Source organism: Psammomys obesus, unplaced genomic scaffold, assembly GCF_907164565.1.
Source record: "Psammomys obesus unplaced genomic scaffold, mPsaObe1.curated_primary_1811, whole genome shotgun sequence".
NCBI lineage: Eukaryota > Metazoa > Chordata > Mammalia > Rodentia > Muridae > Psammomys > Psammomys obesus.
Window position 1 is genome coordinate 7,641,058 of NW_026596143.1, and position 13,496 is coordinate 7,654,553.

The 13,496-nt window shown below is 42.4% G+C and overlaps 1 protein-coding gene across 4 annotated transcripts in view; it reads left to right on the forward strand.

The window, feature by feature from the left end:
* Positions 1–476: 476 nt before the first annotated feature.
* Positions 477–13,496, forward strand: part of Unc5d (unc-5 netrin receptor D) — a 543,514-nt gene continuing 530,494 nt past the window's right edge. For all 4 annotated transcript variants that reach the window (XM_055593498.1, XM_055593499.1, XM_055593500.1 and 1 more), the window contains exon 1: positions 477–829. In XM_055593498.1, the coding sequence (XP_055449473.1) occupies positions 733–829 (97 nt within the window). In that variant the 5' untranslated portion in view covers positions 477–732. The remainder of the gene's footprint in view (positions 830–13,496) is intronic.

Sequence of the window (13,496 nt, forward strand, 5' to 3'; positions counted from 1 at the left end):
CTTATGATGATATTTTTCTTGTTTTATCCGTCTGTCTCTCTCTCTCTTTTTCTACGACTGCTGAAAAAAAAAAAAAAAAGTAGAAGCCGCAGAGACTCAAAGTTGTGCAAAACGGTGCTTTCCTGGAAGCCTCTGTCTGTCTGGCTCAGAGTTAGCAAGCAAGACGCCCACATCCTGCCGCTGGGCGCTCGCCTCCAAGAGGCCGGGCTGCTCCGCACAGCTTGCGGACGCGCGTCCTCGCCTCGGGCCGCTGGGCTCGGGCGCGCCGCCTTCCCGCACGCGCGGGCCCTCTGCAGCGGGGAGGCGGTGCCCGCACGTGCGGCGGCTGCGAGCTCACCTGCGCCGCCCGCTCCCGGTCCCGCCCTCCGCCCCGCCCCGGGCTACCTCATTGGTCGCCGTTCCAAGGGGCGGAGCAGGGGCGGGCCCGGGGCTCATTAACGATGCGGTCTTGGGGCTCAGCTTGGTAGTCCCGGACCAGGAGCGGAGCTGGGGCTGCGGGCCGCGCGGCAGGGACGGCGAGCGGCGCCGCAGGAGGCGATGGGTACGCGCGCTCCGTCCCGCTGCCCATCTGGTATCCCCGCTCCCCTGCTATAAGGAGCGGCGGTGGAGAAAAGAGACTGGGCACAGACAACCCCCGTCCCCGGGAGAACCTACTAGGATTGGACCCCGCCGTGGTGCCTCGCGGACTCCCAGGGCGTGGAAGAGGAGCGGTTCCAGAGCGCGGCTCGGAGCATGGGGACAGCGGCTGCAGGCGGTGGCTGCGGGGGTTGCCGGTGGCTCCCGTGGCTAGGACTCTGTTTCTGGGCAGCGGGGGCCGGGGCTGCCCGAGGTAAGTGCTGGGTGGACAGCGGTGCGAAAGGGAGCGGACGGAGTAGGAGCGGGACTCTCACCTTCGGCGTGGGCTTCCCAAGTTGTGCTTGCTTCTGTCCGCGCGCGCTGAGCTCCACTCGGTGGGAGCCGGGTGGAGGAGCTCCAGGGGACCACTGCCTTCCAACCCAAGTTTGCTCTCCGCAGCAATCCTACAGGTTGCTCTGACCCGGGTCCCTACCCTTGAGTGTCAGTACCTGCTCGTATTTCGGGCACTCCCCCACCCCCCGCCCCCGGACCCCCTCCACAATTGCTGCAGACTGGATAACTCGTTTTCACTACATCCCGGCTCGCCCTGGTCCTCTCCACTTTTCTTCCTGGGTGAGCTTTCCGCTGGGTGGGCACCCACGGTGATGTTCGAGAGTACCTAGGGAAATTCGAGTGGGCTCCAGCAAAGACTGCGCTTTTTTTCCCGCCCCTTAGGGAAAGCAGCCAAGCTGGTCACTTCGCTCTGCGCCAAGCCCCTCCGGCGACCCTAGCTTGGCTCTAAGCCAGCACTGGCTTTGCTTCACAGAGACCGAGTGGGTGCAGGAGCTCGGGGGCGGGGGGAAGCTATGTGTACCCTGGGCTTTAACTGTGCCTGCAGTGCCCAGCGGGATAAGCGGTTGACCAGAGGCTGCACTCAGGGCGCAGCGCTTCGCGTCCTCTCCCTGCCGATGCTTACTCCAGCTAGGAAGCGGGGGGCCCTAGTGAGCAGCAGGGAGATCTCTGTTTCTAATAAGCTCAGACTCCCCCCCCCCCCACACACACCTCTTTTCTGGATCCGCTGCACTCCAGCAGAGAGCATCAACTTAAAGATAACCCTCACGGACCTGTTTTGAAGCTGATCACAGGCAATTTCAGACAGCCCCAGTGCTGTGGTTACCTTTGAAATAATCCAGAAGGTTCCCATTCCCTGCCCTTCTTTCCCTTCCTTCTTTGCTGAGTGCCATCCAGCGGGCTTAGAATATATAATTGCATTAAATGATTTACCCAACGCTTGTGTAGCATGAGGTGGCACCGGGGCTGACTACCTCACCTTCTGTTCTGTCTCCTGAACACACTCCTGATAGCTGTGAGGCCTTTGGAAGGGTTGACACCGGTCTCAAAGAACCGTTACAACCTCGTCTTTATAGAAGCTAATGCTGTTAAGAGCAGTGATACTGCACGGAAAGAATTAAAAGGGTGGATAGAGGTTTTCAGCTGTATGATGTATGATCCTATTCTGTGCCTATTTGAATTTATTTCCTGAACTTTTTTTTTTTTTTTTTAATGGAGCAGGCTTTAAAAAAAATAGGGAAGTCTTTAAAAACGAGCTTCAGTGATCTCCACATACTGTTACAGTGTAGGCATGTTTCTTTCTCTCGCTGGAAAAGCATGGGCTCCAGCCATTTAATTTACTACGGAGGACTGGAGACTGCCTAGCTGCTAAGTCAACTCGGAACGTTTTTTATCCTGTTGGGGAGGAGGGAGCGGGTGCCTTTCCCACTCTCTTTCTCCTACATGAGGACTGAAATGTCTGAGTTTCTACTTCCCAGGCATAGCTTGGGTAGCTCCTGGTGACTGACTCCAGGTACTAACCCTTGGAATTTGGTTTGTGGAGTTCTCTTAAAGCCAGCTCAAAACAAGGGGTGGGGAATGCCAGCAGCCTCTTGGATGGAGTTTTGCTGGCTGTGAAACCAAGGCTAGCACCTCTTGTCTGCAAGCTGTTCTGTAAAGGTCTCCTGGAAAACATACTGTACACCCGGCAGGCTTATTTACAACAAATGCCTTGCGCAGATCATAGAGATGCCCAAGACACATGGAGCAGTAAATCTGAGTAATGCTTCTCTTGTCGTGTTTCCATTCACCTTTAGCAGCTTTTGGAAATCCTTCAAGAGATGGGCATTAAGCAGGCCACACACCAGTGAATTCTCCTGCACCCGGTTTTGGACAGGTGGGCACAATAGAAAATTTCAAATCAAAGATGTTTGTTTGTATTAAGTTCTATCATTTCAGCAAGGTATGGGGCATTATAACCAGGATGCAGTGGTCTGGACCTGCATAGCAGCCTTGTTTAGTAGTCTTGCTGTGCTGTGTATGGCTGCTTGGTTCTATAGGTGATATCTGTATTTGCAAATAGTTTATGTATTTCTGAAGTCTTTTTTTTTTTTTTTAAAGTTGGGATTGGTCACAATGCCAGGCATATGCTGGCCAAGTATTCCCTCATTGACACATAAACTATGGCCCATTAATGATTTCTCTTGTGGATTTGATCCAAGATGCTGTAACTTGGTCAACAGGATGTATAAAATTATACTGTTTGCTTTGGTGGTGTAGTAATGTGAGATCATCAGCATTTTCCTGACAGTATTTGCCACGTACCCACTTCCATGATGGTGGTACCATCTTCTGTCCCTCTAACTTTTCTTTTCTTCCACACCTTATATAAAAACGTGTAGAAATCTGAGGAAATTTTGGATGGGTTGCTTCAAATACACTCAGTGAGGAATATGCTTGGGACAAGGCTCTGCTGAAGAAAGTAACCCCGACACAGTGTCATTCTGCTTCTGCCTTCCTGAGCAAAGCTTATGCCTTTAGAGAACAAGTTTTGTTCCTGCTGGTAAAATATACGGATCAGACTCCGGCACCATAATTATTGTAGGTTTTGACACTTTACGACTTAGACGAAGGATGTTTAAAGTTCCTTGTGACCTGCCAAGTCATGTCATAGTGATTTGTTTTATTCTTAGAATATGCCGGTGGAGCTGTGATTTCCTCTAGATACGGTGCAGAAGGGATCATGTCTTTAGGCAAGGCTAGTTGAGCCCTCTGATAATCAGAGGGGTACAGCAATAGCACACATTTAAGTTCTAGGGACCTAGGCTCCTCTGACACACATGCTCACACCCACTTCTCTCTGTTTTGTATTGCTGTTGGCATTTTCCTAACGCTGCTTGAGAATGCTTCCTCTTCTTTTTCTCCATGTTGTGTTTCTGTGTTTCAAAGATGTAACCTGCTCAAAAGGCTGAAGGTAAAGGGGACCTCCCCTCCCAACTTCCTTTTATCTCTTTTCCGATTCAAAGGTTGTGCTCCTGGCTTGGGTAGTCCTGTGGCATCTTCTCTTCCTGCCCTGCAACACACTTTCTGCTCAAGAAATGCACCTCAATTCTTAAGAGGAAATTCATTGCCTTGACTTGTCTAAAAAAAAAAATGTAGTGAAAGCACCTGAATTTTTTATGTACTCTCTTTCTCTGTGAGTGACCCATGTATGAGTCTTATTCTTCAGATAGTGCCCTGAAGTCTCAGGAAGTCTAGCAGGTCCCTGGGATTCTCCCTGGGGGCTCTCAGGACTGACAGGGTCAGTCAGATGGGTCTAGACCAGCCTTGATGGTTGATGAAAGCGTCACTTTGCTCTTCTTTCCTAGATGACTTTTAAACTTGTATGTGCATGTGTCTGTGTTTGTATGTGTTGTTTCTGTCTGTCTATCTGTGTTTTCTTTCCCACAATATAGTACCTATCTTAAGTTATTGCCAACATAGAGCTTTATAAAGAAATTTTTTTCTTGGGAGATAGTGGCTATTTGATATACTTCTCCACTGCTATTTAGTTTTGCTTTTAAACATTTTGAGTACAGACCCAAGCAACATGTATGAAAATTAAATCCAAACATTTCACCCTTTCAGGAAGTAGCAGTAGTGGTGTGGGGTGCCCTCTTAAGGAAAAAGGCTCAGGTGTGTGCTCTCTTTATGGATTATACCTTTGTCATGAATTCTGATTGTCCTTGCCACAGGCAATGAATGTCTGAGTGGCACTGTCCCTATCATTTCCCTTCTGCCTATTCTGATGCTATCATAACCTAACTGTTAAAGAGAACAAAGATGGAAACTCTTCTTGTCTACCCCAAGTCACATAGATCATGCAAAAGTCATATGTGCTTATTCTTCACTTTGTGTGTGTATTTGAGTGTCCATGCATACAGAGACCAGAGGATGTTTTCCTCTACTCACTCTCTGTATTGCTATTTTTAATTTTATAGTTACATGTATTTATTCACACACAGATATATAGAGAGACAAAGAAAGAGGTTTCGGGGGGTCTCATGCATGTGTATGTCATGGTACCCATGAGGAAGTCAGAGAAAACCCTGCAGGAGTGTTCTCTCTTTCCCATCGTATGGGACGCAGCGATTGATCTCAGGTCAACAGGCTTTGTGGCAAGCACCTTAGCACCTTGACCAGCTGAAACATCTCGTTGGCCAACTCATCTTATGTTGTGTCACTGGGTCTCTCACTTAACCTGGAGCTCATTAATTTTCTGGGATGGTTCTTCATGAGCATCAGGATGTCCTGTTTCTGCCTTCCCAGAGCTCTTGGGTTACAGACTCTCCCACTTTTAAGTGGGCCTTGGCGGTCCACACTCAGAGAGCCATCTCTGCCTTTTACCTTTCATTTGCTTTTTACAGTGTTATCCCAAGAATACTCTGTATTCTGGCATTTAGTTTTGTTTTGTTTTTCAAGACAGGGTTTCTCTGTGTAGCCTTGGTTGTCCTGGACTCACGTTGTAGACCAGGCTGGCCTCAAACTCACAGAGATCCTCCTGCCTCTCCAAGTGCTGGGATTACAGGCGTATACAACTGTGCCCAGCTCCGTTATTCTTTAAAAGAAGGCATTTTTATATGTTGGATGTGAGCTAATTTTGATATTATTAAGTTCATACCATTAACGTGCTATTAATTGTTCTGAATGTGTTAATTATATCAGTTCATTTATTCTTTAAAATAACTCAGTGTGGTAAGTGTTATTATTTGTAAACTATGAAGAGAGGAGCATAGGGCAGTTAAATAAAAATCTAAGATTATGGAGGAGTTAGGATATGCTAGATTATAAACCTAGTAAGTCTGACTTGAGAGCTTACAATATACAGTGGAGCTAAGCTATGCTGAAAATGAAAGTGGTCCCTTGCATTTTGTTGACAAAAGTTCCAAAATGATATCTTCATAACTATCAGGAATTATAGAGGAATTTGAAGTAGCTTAAATATATCTGTGAATATATTCAGATAAATCTAAGAGATTTATGTTGTATGAAAACAACATCCTTACAGCATTCATCGTAGGATACTTTGGGATTGGAGTCACGCTTAAAATGCTGAATACCACTTTCTAATATGATAGCTTGCTTTTTCTCTTCCTTCCCAGTCTTGAGTGTCAACAGAAAATATTACTCTGATTGAATACGCCATCCATGGAATGGCAGATCCCGAAAGACTATTTGTTGCATGTCTTGTATTTTTAGCCTCGTTTGCCGGGAAAATGTGGAGCATGAGATTTGAGAATAGATTGTTAACACGAGAGGCTGCTGTTTCTGCTGTTTTGGGTACTCCTGCTGCTGCTGCTTTTGCAAGGCAGATGGCTAGATTCATTTATAGAAAATAGATATTCGTTCTATTTTGCATTTCCACTTTGAAAGGAACTTTTAATTGTTTGTGCCACATTGCATCGTATGGCCTTAGTATGTGCACACACACGCCACATGTAGGTAATTTTCCAAATTAGGCGGATATTACTGGATTCAGTTTGGGTGGTTCTATTCAAACTGCTGCTAACTCTGTTTTGGCTTGAGAATTCTCCTTTAGAAGTGGGCATGTCTGGAGTACTGTGGATACCAAGACTTTGCAGCTCAGCTCACTGCTGCTGTATGCATTGCTCCCACTACACGGAGCTAGAACCCAGAAACAGAAATATTTGGGATGTGTTTAATTGGGCTGATGTGGACACCTGCAAGAAGGTTGAGGGTCTCTTCTAAGACATACTTGGGAATGTTTTGATTTAGGAATTGTTCGGCTTTTGGACTTTTGATTATGTATAAATAAGATATATTAGGCAAGCACTCAAGTCTAACCAGAGTCCATTCATATACAGCCTATCTGGCAGCCTGGAAGTAATTTCATATATTATTTTTAGTGTAGCTGGGACTTTAATAGACCCAAGTTTGAGAATTTTCAGTTGTGGCCTAAGGTAAGTGATCCTAAACTTCAGAGTTGGAGTGTTGTAGATTTGGACGTTTGAAGTTATTTCAATCAAACCTGTGTTTTGTCTCACAGATTGCATATTACCCATATAGGACATAAAATGTTTTTTAACATTGACTTTAACAGGATATTGTGTCAAGTTCTATATTATTATTCAATGCTTTTTGTGATTTATTGCGTGTGTATTATGTTTGTGGGGGCTTTTGCATGCAAAACTGTGTATGTGTAGAACAAAGTTGTGCTCATTTTTTTTTCTTGCTTCTTTATTCTGGATTAAAATCAGATCACCAGGTATACACTTATCTGTTTAGTAATATTGTATGCCCAAGGTTTGTTTCTATGCCAACCTCCTGCTATGCTTCATGAGTAAAGACACCAACAAGCTAAAATCTGTCTTTCAAAGGAGATTCAACGATCCACTTTAGTTAGTGTACATGTAGTCATCCTGGTGTCTAGACCCAAGCGAGCTAAAGTTTCTTACTAAAAACTGGTGTTGCAGTCATACACAACCTACACACGTCTTCCTGTATACATCATCCCTATGTTTGCTGCCATTCCTAAAGCAATGCAAACACTACGTGGCTACTTAGAATACTGTTGTAAAACTTGGGTTTGCAGAGTTGGTTAGGCAACAGTAAAAAAACCAATCTGTTCATGCTCAGTAGAAAATACTGTATTTTCTAATGCATTGATGTGCAATTTGCTGAACAACTGGTACAAAACAGATGGATATGGAGGGCCAACCGTATTGATTTTATGGCCCCAGATTCTGTTTTATAAACTTCAAATGGGTCTGTATCTCCTGGAATATAGTTATATATAGTATAGTTGTCACATGACTTCCACACTGCATCATATGGACAGGAGGGACCAAATGGGAAACTATCATGGTGACACGTGGACTTTATAGATGCTGTGATTTGACCTGGATCAAATGCTGTGGTATCTGAGCTAGGGAAAACAGGAAAAGCAACATCTGCCTCAGAGAGTCTAGGAGGTAGATTATTGGTACACAGGCATGACAAATAGGAGGACCCAAAGGCCAAACTGAAGAAATGTTGACTAACTCAGGAGCCCAACCACCAGGAGGATAGCTATATCCCTACAACATCCTTCACAGATTTGGGGAATCCACTAAAATACATATTAATTGGCTAAGTATTGGCTACATAAGTTTGTGGTAACATCTCAGAGCTGCCTGGAGGTCATGGGTGGCTTCTGCTAGGACGGTACTTACTGAGTAGTTATCCCCTTTATTTAAATTTAATCCAGCAAATCTACAGGGAAAAGAGGAGGGCACGTGGTCATGGGTTATGAAAGCTACAGGGTGAGGTGTGGAACTCACAAATCAGTGCTTCTCAAATGTTAATGTTCATTTGAGTTAACAGTAAATTCCTCTTAAAATGCACATTCTGATTCAGTGTTCTGGGGAGGGGCTTGAGAGTCTACATTTCCAGCAAGGCAAGCTCCTAGATGATCCTGTGCACAGGCCATAGATAATGAGCCTGGTAGATGCTGAATTGATTTCGTTTGCAAGCCAGTATGAAGTAGGTTTCAATATAAGACTGAAAAATAGTCCAGTGGGAGTGTAGAGAAACACATGTCTGTGTTTATCAGACAGACACAAAGCTACTTATAAACTAATAGACATTTGTGGACACTGTCCTGTGTCTTAGATTCCATTTTGCAATAATTAGAAGTCTTGTACTGTATCTCATTAATTTCTTGTAATAAAGAGGAAATTGACTTTCCCAGAATTTGAACAGTTTTCCCACTGTCAGGTTTTGTTGAGAAGCTTTTCTAGCCCTCTTCAGCACTCCTTCAATTTATTGTGTTCTCTTAACTTAATTTCTATACACTTCAGAGTGATCTGGAATTTGGGGTAATTAGAGAAGAAGATGATAGAAGAAAATCAGTTTTGTTTTTTCTTTTTAAATTCAGCTGTGTCCACCTGGGTTACTGATGTTCTCCATAGGGTCAGGATACTGTTGTCAAACATGATGCAGGACAAAGGTCATGAGTTCACCTGCCTCTGATCCTGATTGTTATTGCTCACTATTCCTTTCTGTTACCTATAGTGGATTGTCCCCTGGCACAGTAGCTTTTCTCACTGTAACCTTGCTATGCTATGGTATAAATAGGTCTAGGGTAAAATTTCTAAAATTTCAGCATTGTGGAAAAAAAAAACCCTTAGAAAACTTTACATGCAGAATAATAATGAGATGTTTGAAAGTACTTTTAAAGGTATTCTTCCCCACAATAGATTGTAAAATCTGCATTCTAAGACCTCAAGAAAGATAATTGAATGTAATGGGTGTCATCACAAATATCTCTTTTGAATTATATTCATTTATATCCGGTTTGAAAGTTTTAATTTTCTTAGCAAGTAGTCATGGTACACATTCATGTGTGAGGTGATGTTTCAATGTATGTACCCGACAAATCAGGGCAATTACCATTTCCATCTTTTTATTTTATCTTTGTACTTTGGTACCTTCAAGTTTCTATCGTCTGATTCTTCCACAAATATCTAATTGGTTGTTATGACATAGAGTCACTCATTATGACTAGAATTCTACAACTTTTTCCTTCTGTGTCCTGAGGCCTGTTTTACAAAAAGTTTCATAGTGTGATTACTCGTGTTTCTATCTATTTTCATGTTGAACAAATACCACCACCACCACCCACAACAACCCAGTCACATGCTCACTGCTAACACTAGGATGAAAATTTGGGTCTTCAATTGGTGTCAGGGCTTTTGCAACTACATTGTCATGTAATTTTATTTTATTACCAAATAGGTTGATTGAACTAAGGTTGGATGATAGAGTCCTTCTGCTCATATTATAGTTGATAGGAGTGTGTGTATGTGTGTGTGCATGTGTGTGTGTATGTGTACGTGTACATGGAAAAAGACTGAAAATTCAATGAATGAAAATTCTTCCAAATGCCTGCCTTGCCCTCCTGGTCTGTGGTGTTAGATTTCTTGTGGTTTTCAGCAGAAGTGGCTTCCTCTAGGTTTCCTAGAGGAAAAAAGAGCAGTAGGAAATATATTGTGAGATGGGGGGGGGAGGGGAGTACAGAAAAGACTGTATTAAAAATAGCACACTGAAATGTGGATTAATTGGTAGGTGAAATCATTTTAGAAGCTTGATAAGGAACCAAAAGCTTCAGTTTCAGAAGAACTAGGCCTGGGGATAGGCATCAGTGGTGGGATGCTTGATCCCAAAGCCATTCCCAGCAACATGCACAACCATGATTGCACACATGTGCACCCACTTCTGTGTGTCCATACACAAACACAGATAAACACAGAAACATATATACGTACATGCAGGCATGCAGGCATGCACATACAAGCACACGCACACACATGTCCATAATACTCAGAATTAAAGTCAGTTTATCAGTTTGTATAGTTTTCTAAATACCTTGTATGTATTATTAATTTTGAGTGCATATGACTTCCCCTCGCAACCCTAGTGTTTTGTCATCTAATTAGGTCAAAGTCTCCTAACTAGTAGTTGAAAGGAATTTACTGACATAATGTAATAATGTAATTGGACTTCCAGAAACATTTTCTATAAATGTCTTTAATAAATAATTAACCTATCTTTAGGAAGATAAGAAAGAATATACATTTCCAAAGTGGATTTCAAATTTAGGGAAACAAGAGTTTAATATCCTGAGCCTTTTGGAGGGAGCCATGAATGCCACCTGTAAAGTATGTGTATTTGTTGCTCGAGTAGCAGACCTTAGAACTCCCATCAGAAGTCAAAACAGTTTTCTGAAGCTAGCGTCTGGACTTTTCCAAAGTTGTTTTCCTTAAAAAAAGCAATCAGGAGGTTCACAGATTTTGCTAGTGTGAGGTGTGTGGGTGGGACGGAAGTGCTGGGTGGGGGAGGTTGTTGCTCAAAAGAAAGAGGTCGATTTAAAGATTTATCTTTGGATCAAAAAAAAAAAATCCACCTGATGGTTTCTGAAGTTTAACAGTTAGCTTGAGATGCACATCGGCCTTTGGATGTCAGTGTGAAAAGACAACTCTACTGTATCACACTGCATCACAGGGGACAGCTGTACAGCTAATGATTAATAATTCTCAAGGTGATAAGTGCTGCAATGTGTGGATATCTCTGCGTGTATTATATATTCGTGGACTGTCACATATCACCATTATTCTCATTGTGTATCATCAGTGTTCTATGCCATTAGTTTCAATGGCATTAATATCACTTAAGCTTGAGATACAGTCACATTTTTTACTTGAAAAATCATTGCATGATGACACTCCTAATTTCTAGCCCTCACCTCTGGCTTTCCTTGCCTATTTACTATTTCTAAAGCCTGAGCTTTCTTCTTGTTGTTCTAATATGGCAGACTGGAAGGTCATGACCATAGGTACCTATTACAGCTTGGAAACAAAACATTCTTCCAAAAGGCTCCTGTGCTGAATGCTTGATTTTGAAGCATGTCTTCAGAGGTGGCACTTCTGAAGTGATTGGCTCATGAGGTCTTTGACCTAATCAATGAATTAATCAATTGGTGTACTCAAAATTGATAGACTCAGGGGAAGGAATTGGAAAGTGTGTGAGTTTAGTTCCGATTGCAGGATGTAGGTTGCTTGGGTGTACCTTTGATGAATATATATATATACATGATATATATATATATATATATATGATTGTTATGATATATATATGATTGTTATATATGATATATATATGAATATATATATATATATATGATTGTTTCTATAATATATATTATAACATGTTTTATTTTATACCGTATATATAGTATGTATATATAATATTATATTCTCTGTCTCTCTGCTTTCTGGTTGCCTCAGTTTTTTGTCATTGTGATGTTCTGCCTCCCTATGGTCTATAACAATGAAGACAGTTGACCATGGACTAAAAACCTCTGAAATCATGAGCTGAAAGTTTTATTTGATCTTAGCCAGAAGACTGGGAAAGAAGGCAAAAGACAATCTTTTATTCTCTAACTTGTATTTGTCAGGTGTCTTGTCATAACAAAAAGTGACGAACTGTCATTCCATGCATCATCTTTCATTCTGGCTCTTTTTATTTCAGAAGTGAGAAGATTTGACTCACTTATCTTTTAAGTTCCTTCCTGCTTTACCATTACATGACGCTACCTTTTGTTTCCAGAGCCACTTATTCATCGCGATGTGATCATTTCATACGGCATCTCTTGACATCTTAAGTATACATCAAAATCTTCAGTGAATTACTCTGGAAGTAAAATTTGTGAAACAAGTCAATGGGCTTAGGGAATGATGCTGCAGTTCTTGGGCTTATTTGTTGCTCAGGAATATACCGATGATTAATGAAATGTATGTTTTGATTCGTACTAAATTGGAATTTGTTAGTGAATGCATCTACAGGTTGGACGTCGCTGATCCCAAATGCCTGAGTTGGAAATGTTCTGAAGTCCAAAGCATTGAGGTTTTGTATTAGGAATGCTCAGCCAGTAAGGTTTCTGCAAATGTAGTCAAATGTGAACAGCTCTGTAACCTGAAGCACCCTGGTGTCAAAGGCTTTGGATAACAGGTGCTTAATGTCTGTGGGCTAGCAAAGACAACCCCCTGGGAAACCACATAAAGAGGTAAGGTACCTTCACGAAAGAGCTTTGCTGCTTTATGGAGTGTGTGGGCTGATTCCCGCTAGGTTGATTTTTCTCTTAGAATAATAATATATGTATATGGAATTTTATATTAACTTTCCATAATCAAAATCTCAAATCAGTTTACAGAAGATAGACTCAAAGGTCAAAGGCTGTGCTGTTCAGTGTTCCCTATCATCTGAAATCAATGGAGAGGAACAGGGTAGACAAGTAACACCTTTTTCTCAGTGTGTGAAATAGCTTTGTTTCCTGGAAGGTAAAGAGTGTAGAGATGACCTTTTAGTTCATGTTTTATTTTTCTGAGTGTGGAACCCATGGCCTCCTGCGTGGTAGAGAAGAGCTCTCGACCCCTGAGTACATCCAGCCCTGAAGTGGCCTTAAATTAATAATTGATAAGCAGTAATTTGATCACTAACCTTCTTTGTCTTCTCGCACCATTTTAAAAAAAGTCACAAAATTTCCATGTGGAAAGTGTCTGTCTGGGCCAAAGCCTGTGTTTATAAATTAACAAGCAGAGTCTTGCATAGTCTGGCTTTGTGCATATATTCCTGACCGGTGAACCCAGACACTCATTTTTTCACTGTCCTTGCCTCCTTTCTTTTCAGACCCAAATAAGGAAAGTAATCAATAAAAGCACGAAGGAATTCAAAAGAATGACACCAGAAGGCTAAAGACTATTGATTATTCTCCCTCTTGTCAAAGGATGTTTTCCTTTTATTTAATGTTTATACATTTTTCTGAAATTTCTTTGAAATAAGCTGTATCTCTTCTTCGTCCTAAACACTGAATGCTGGTGCCATGGCCCGAAGGACTTGGGTCAATGAAGTGTTAGGATCACTGACGTTCTTAAAGAGGTTTGCTTGACAGACTGTTTTGGGTTTGGATGAAATTTAGAGCGAGCCTTAAGCTTCTGTGTCCTTGCGAATACAGTTGTTGAACAGGAACACGGGTAGCAAAGTCTAAATATCTCCTGCACATAGTTATTTTGAAA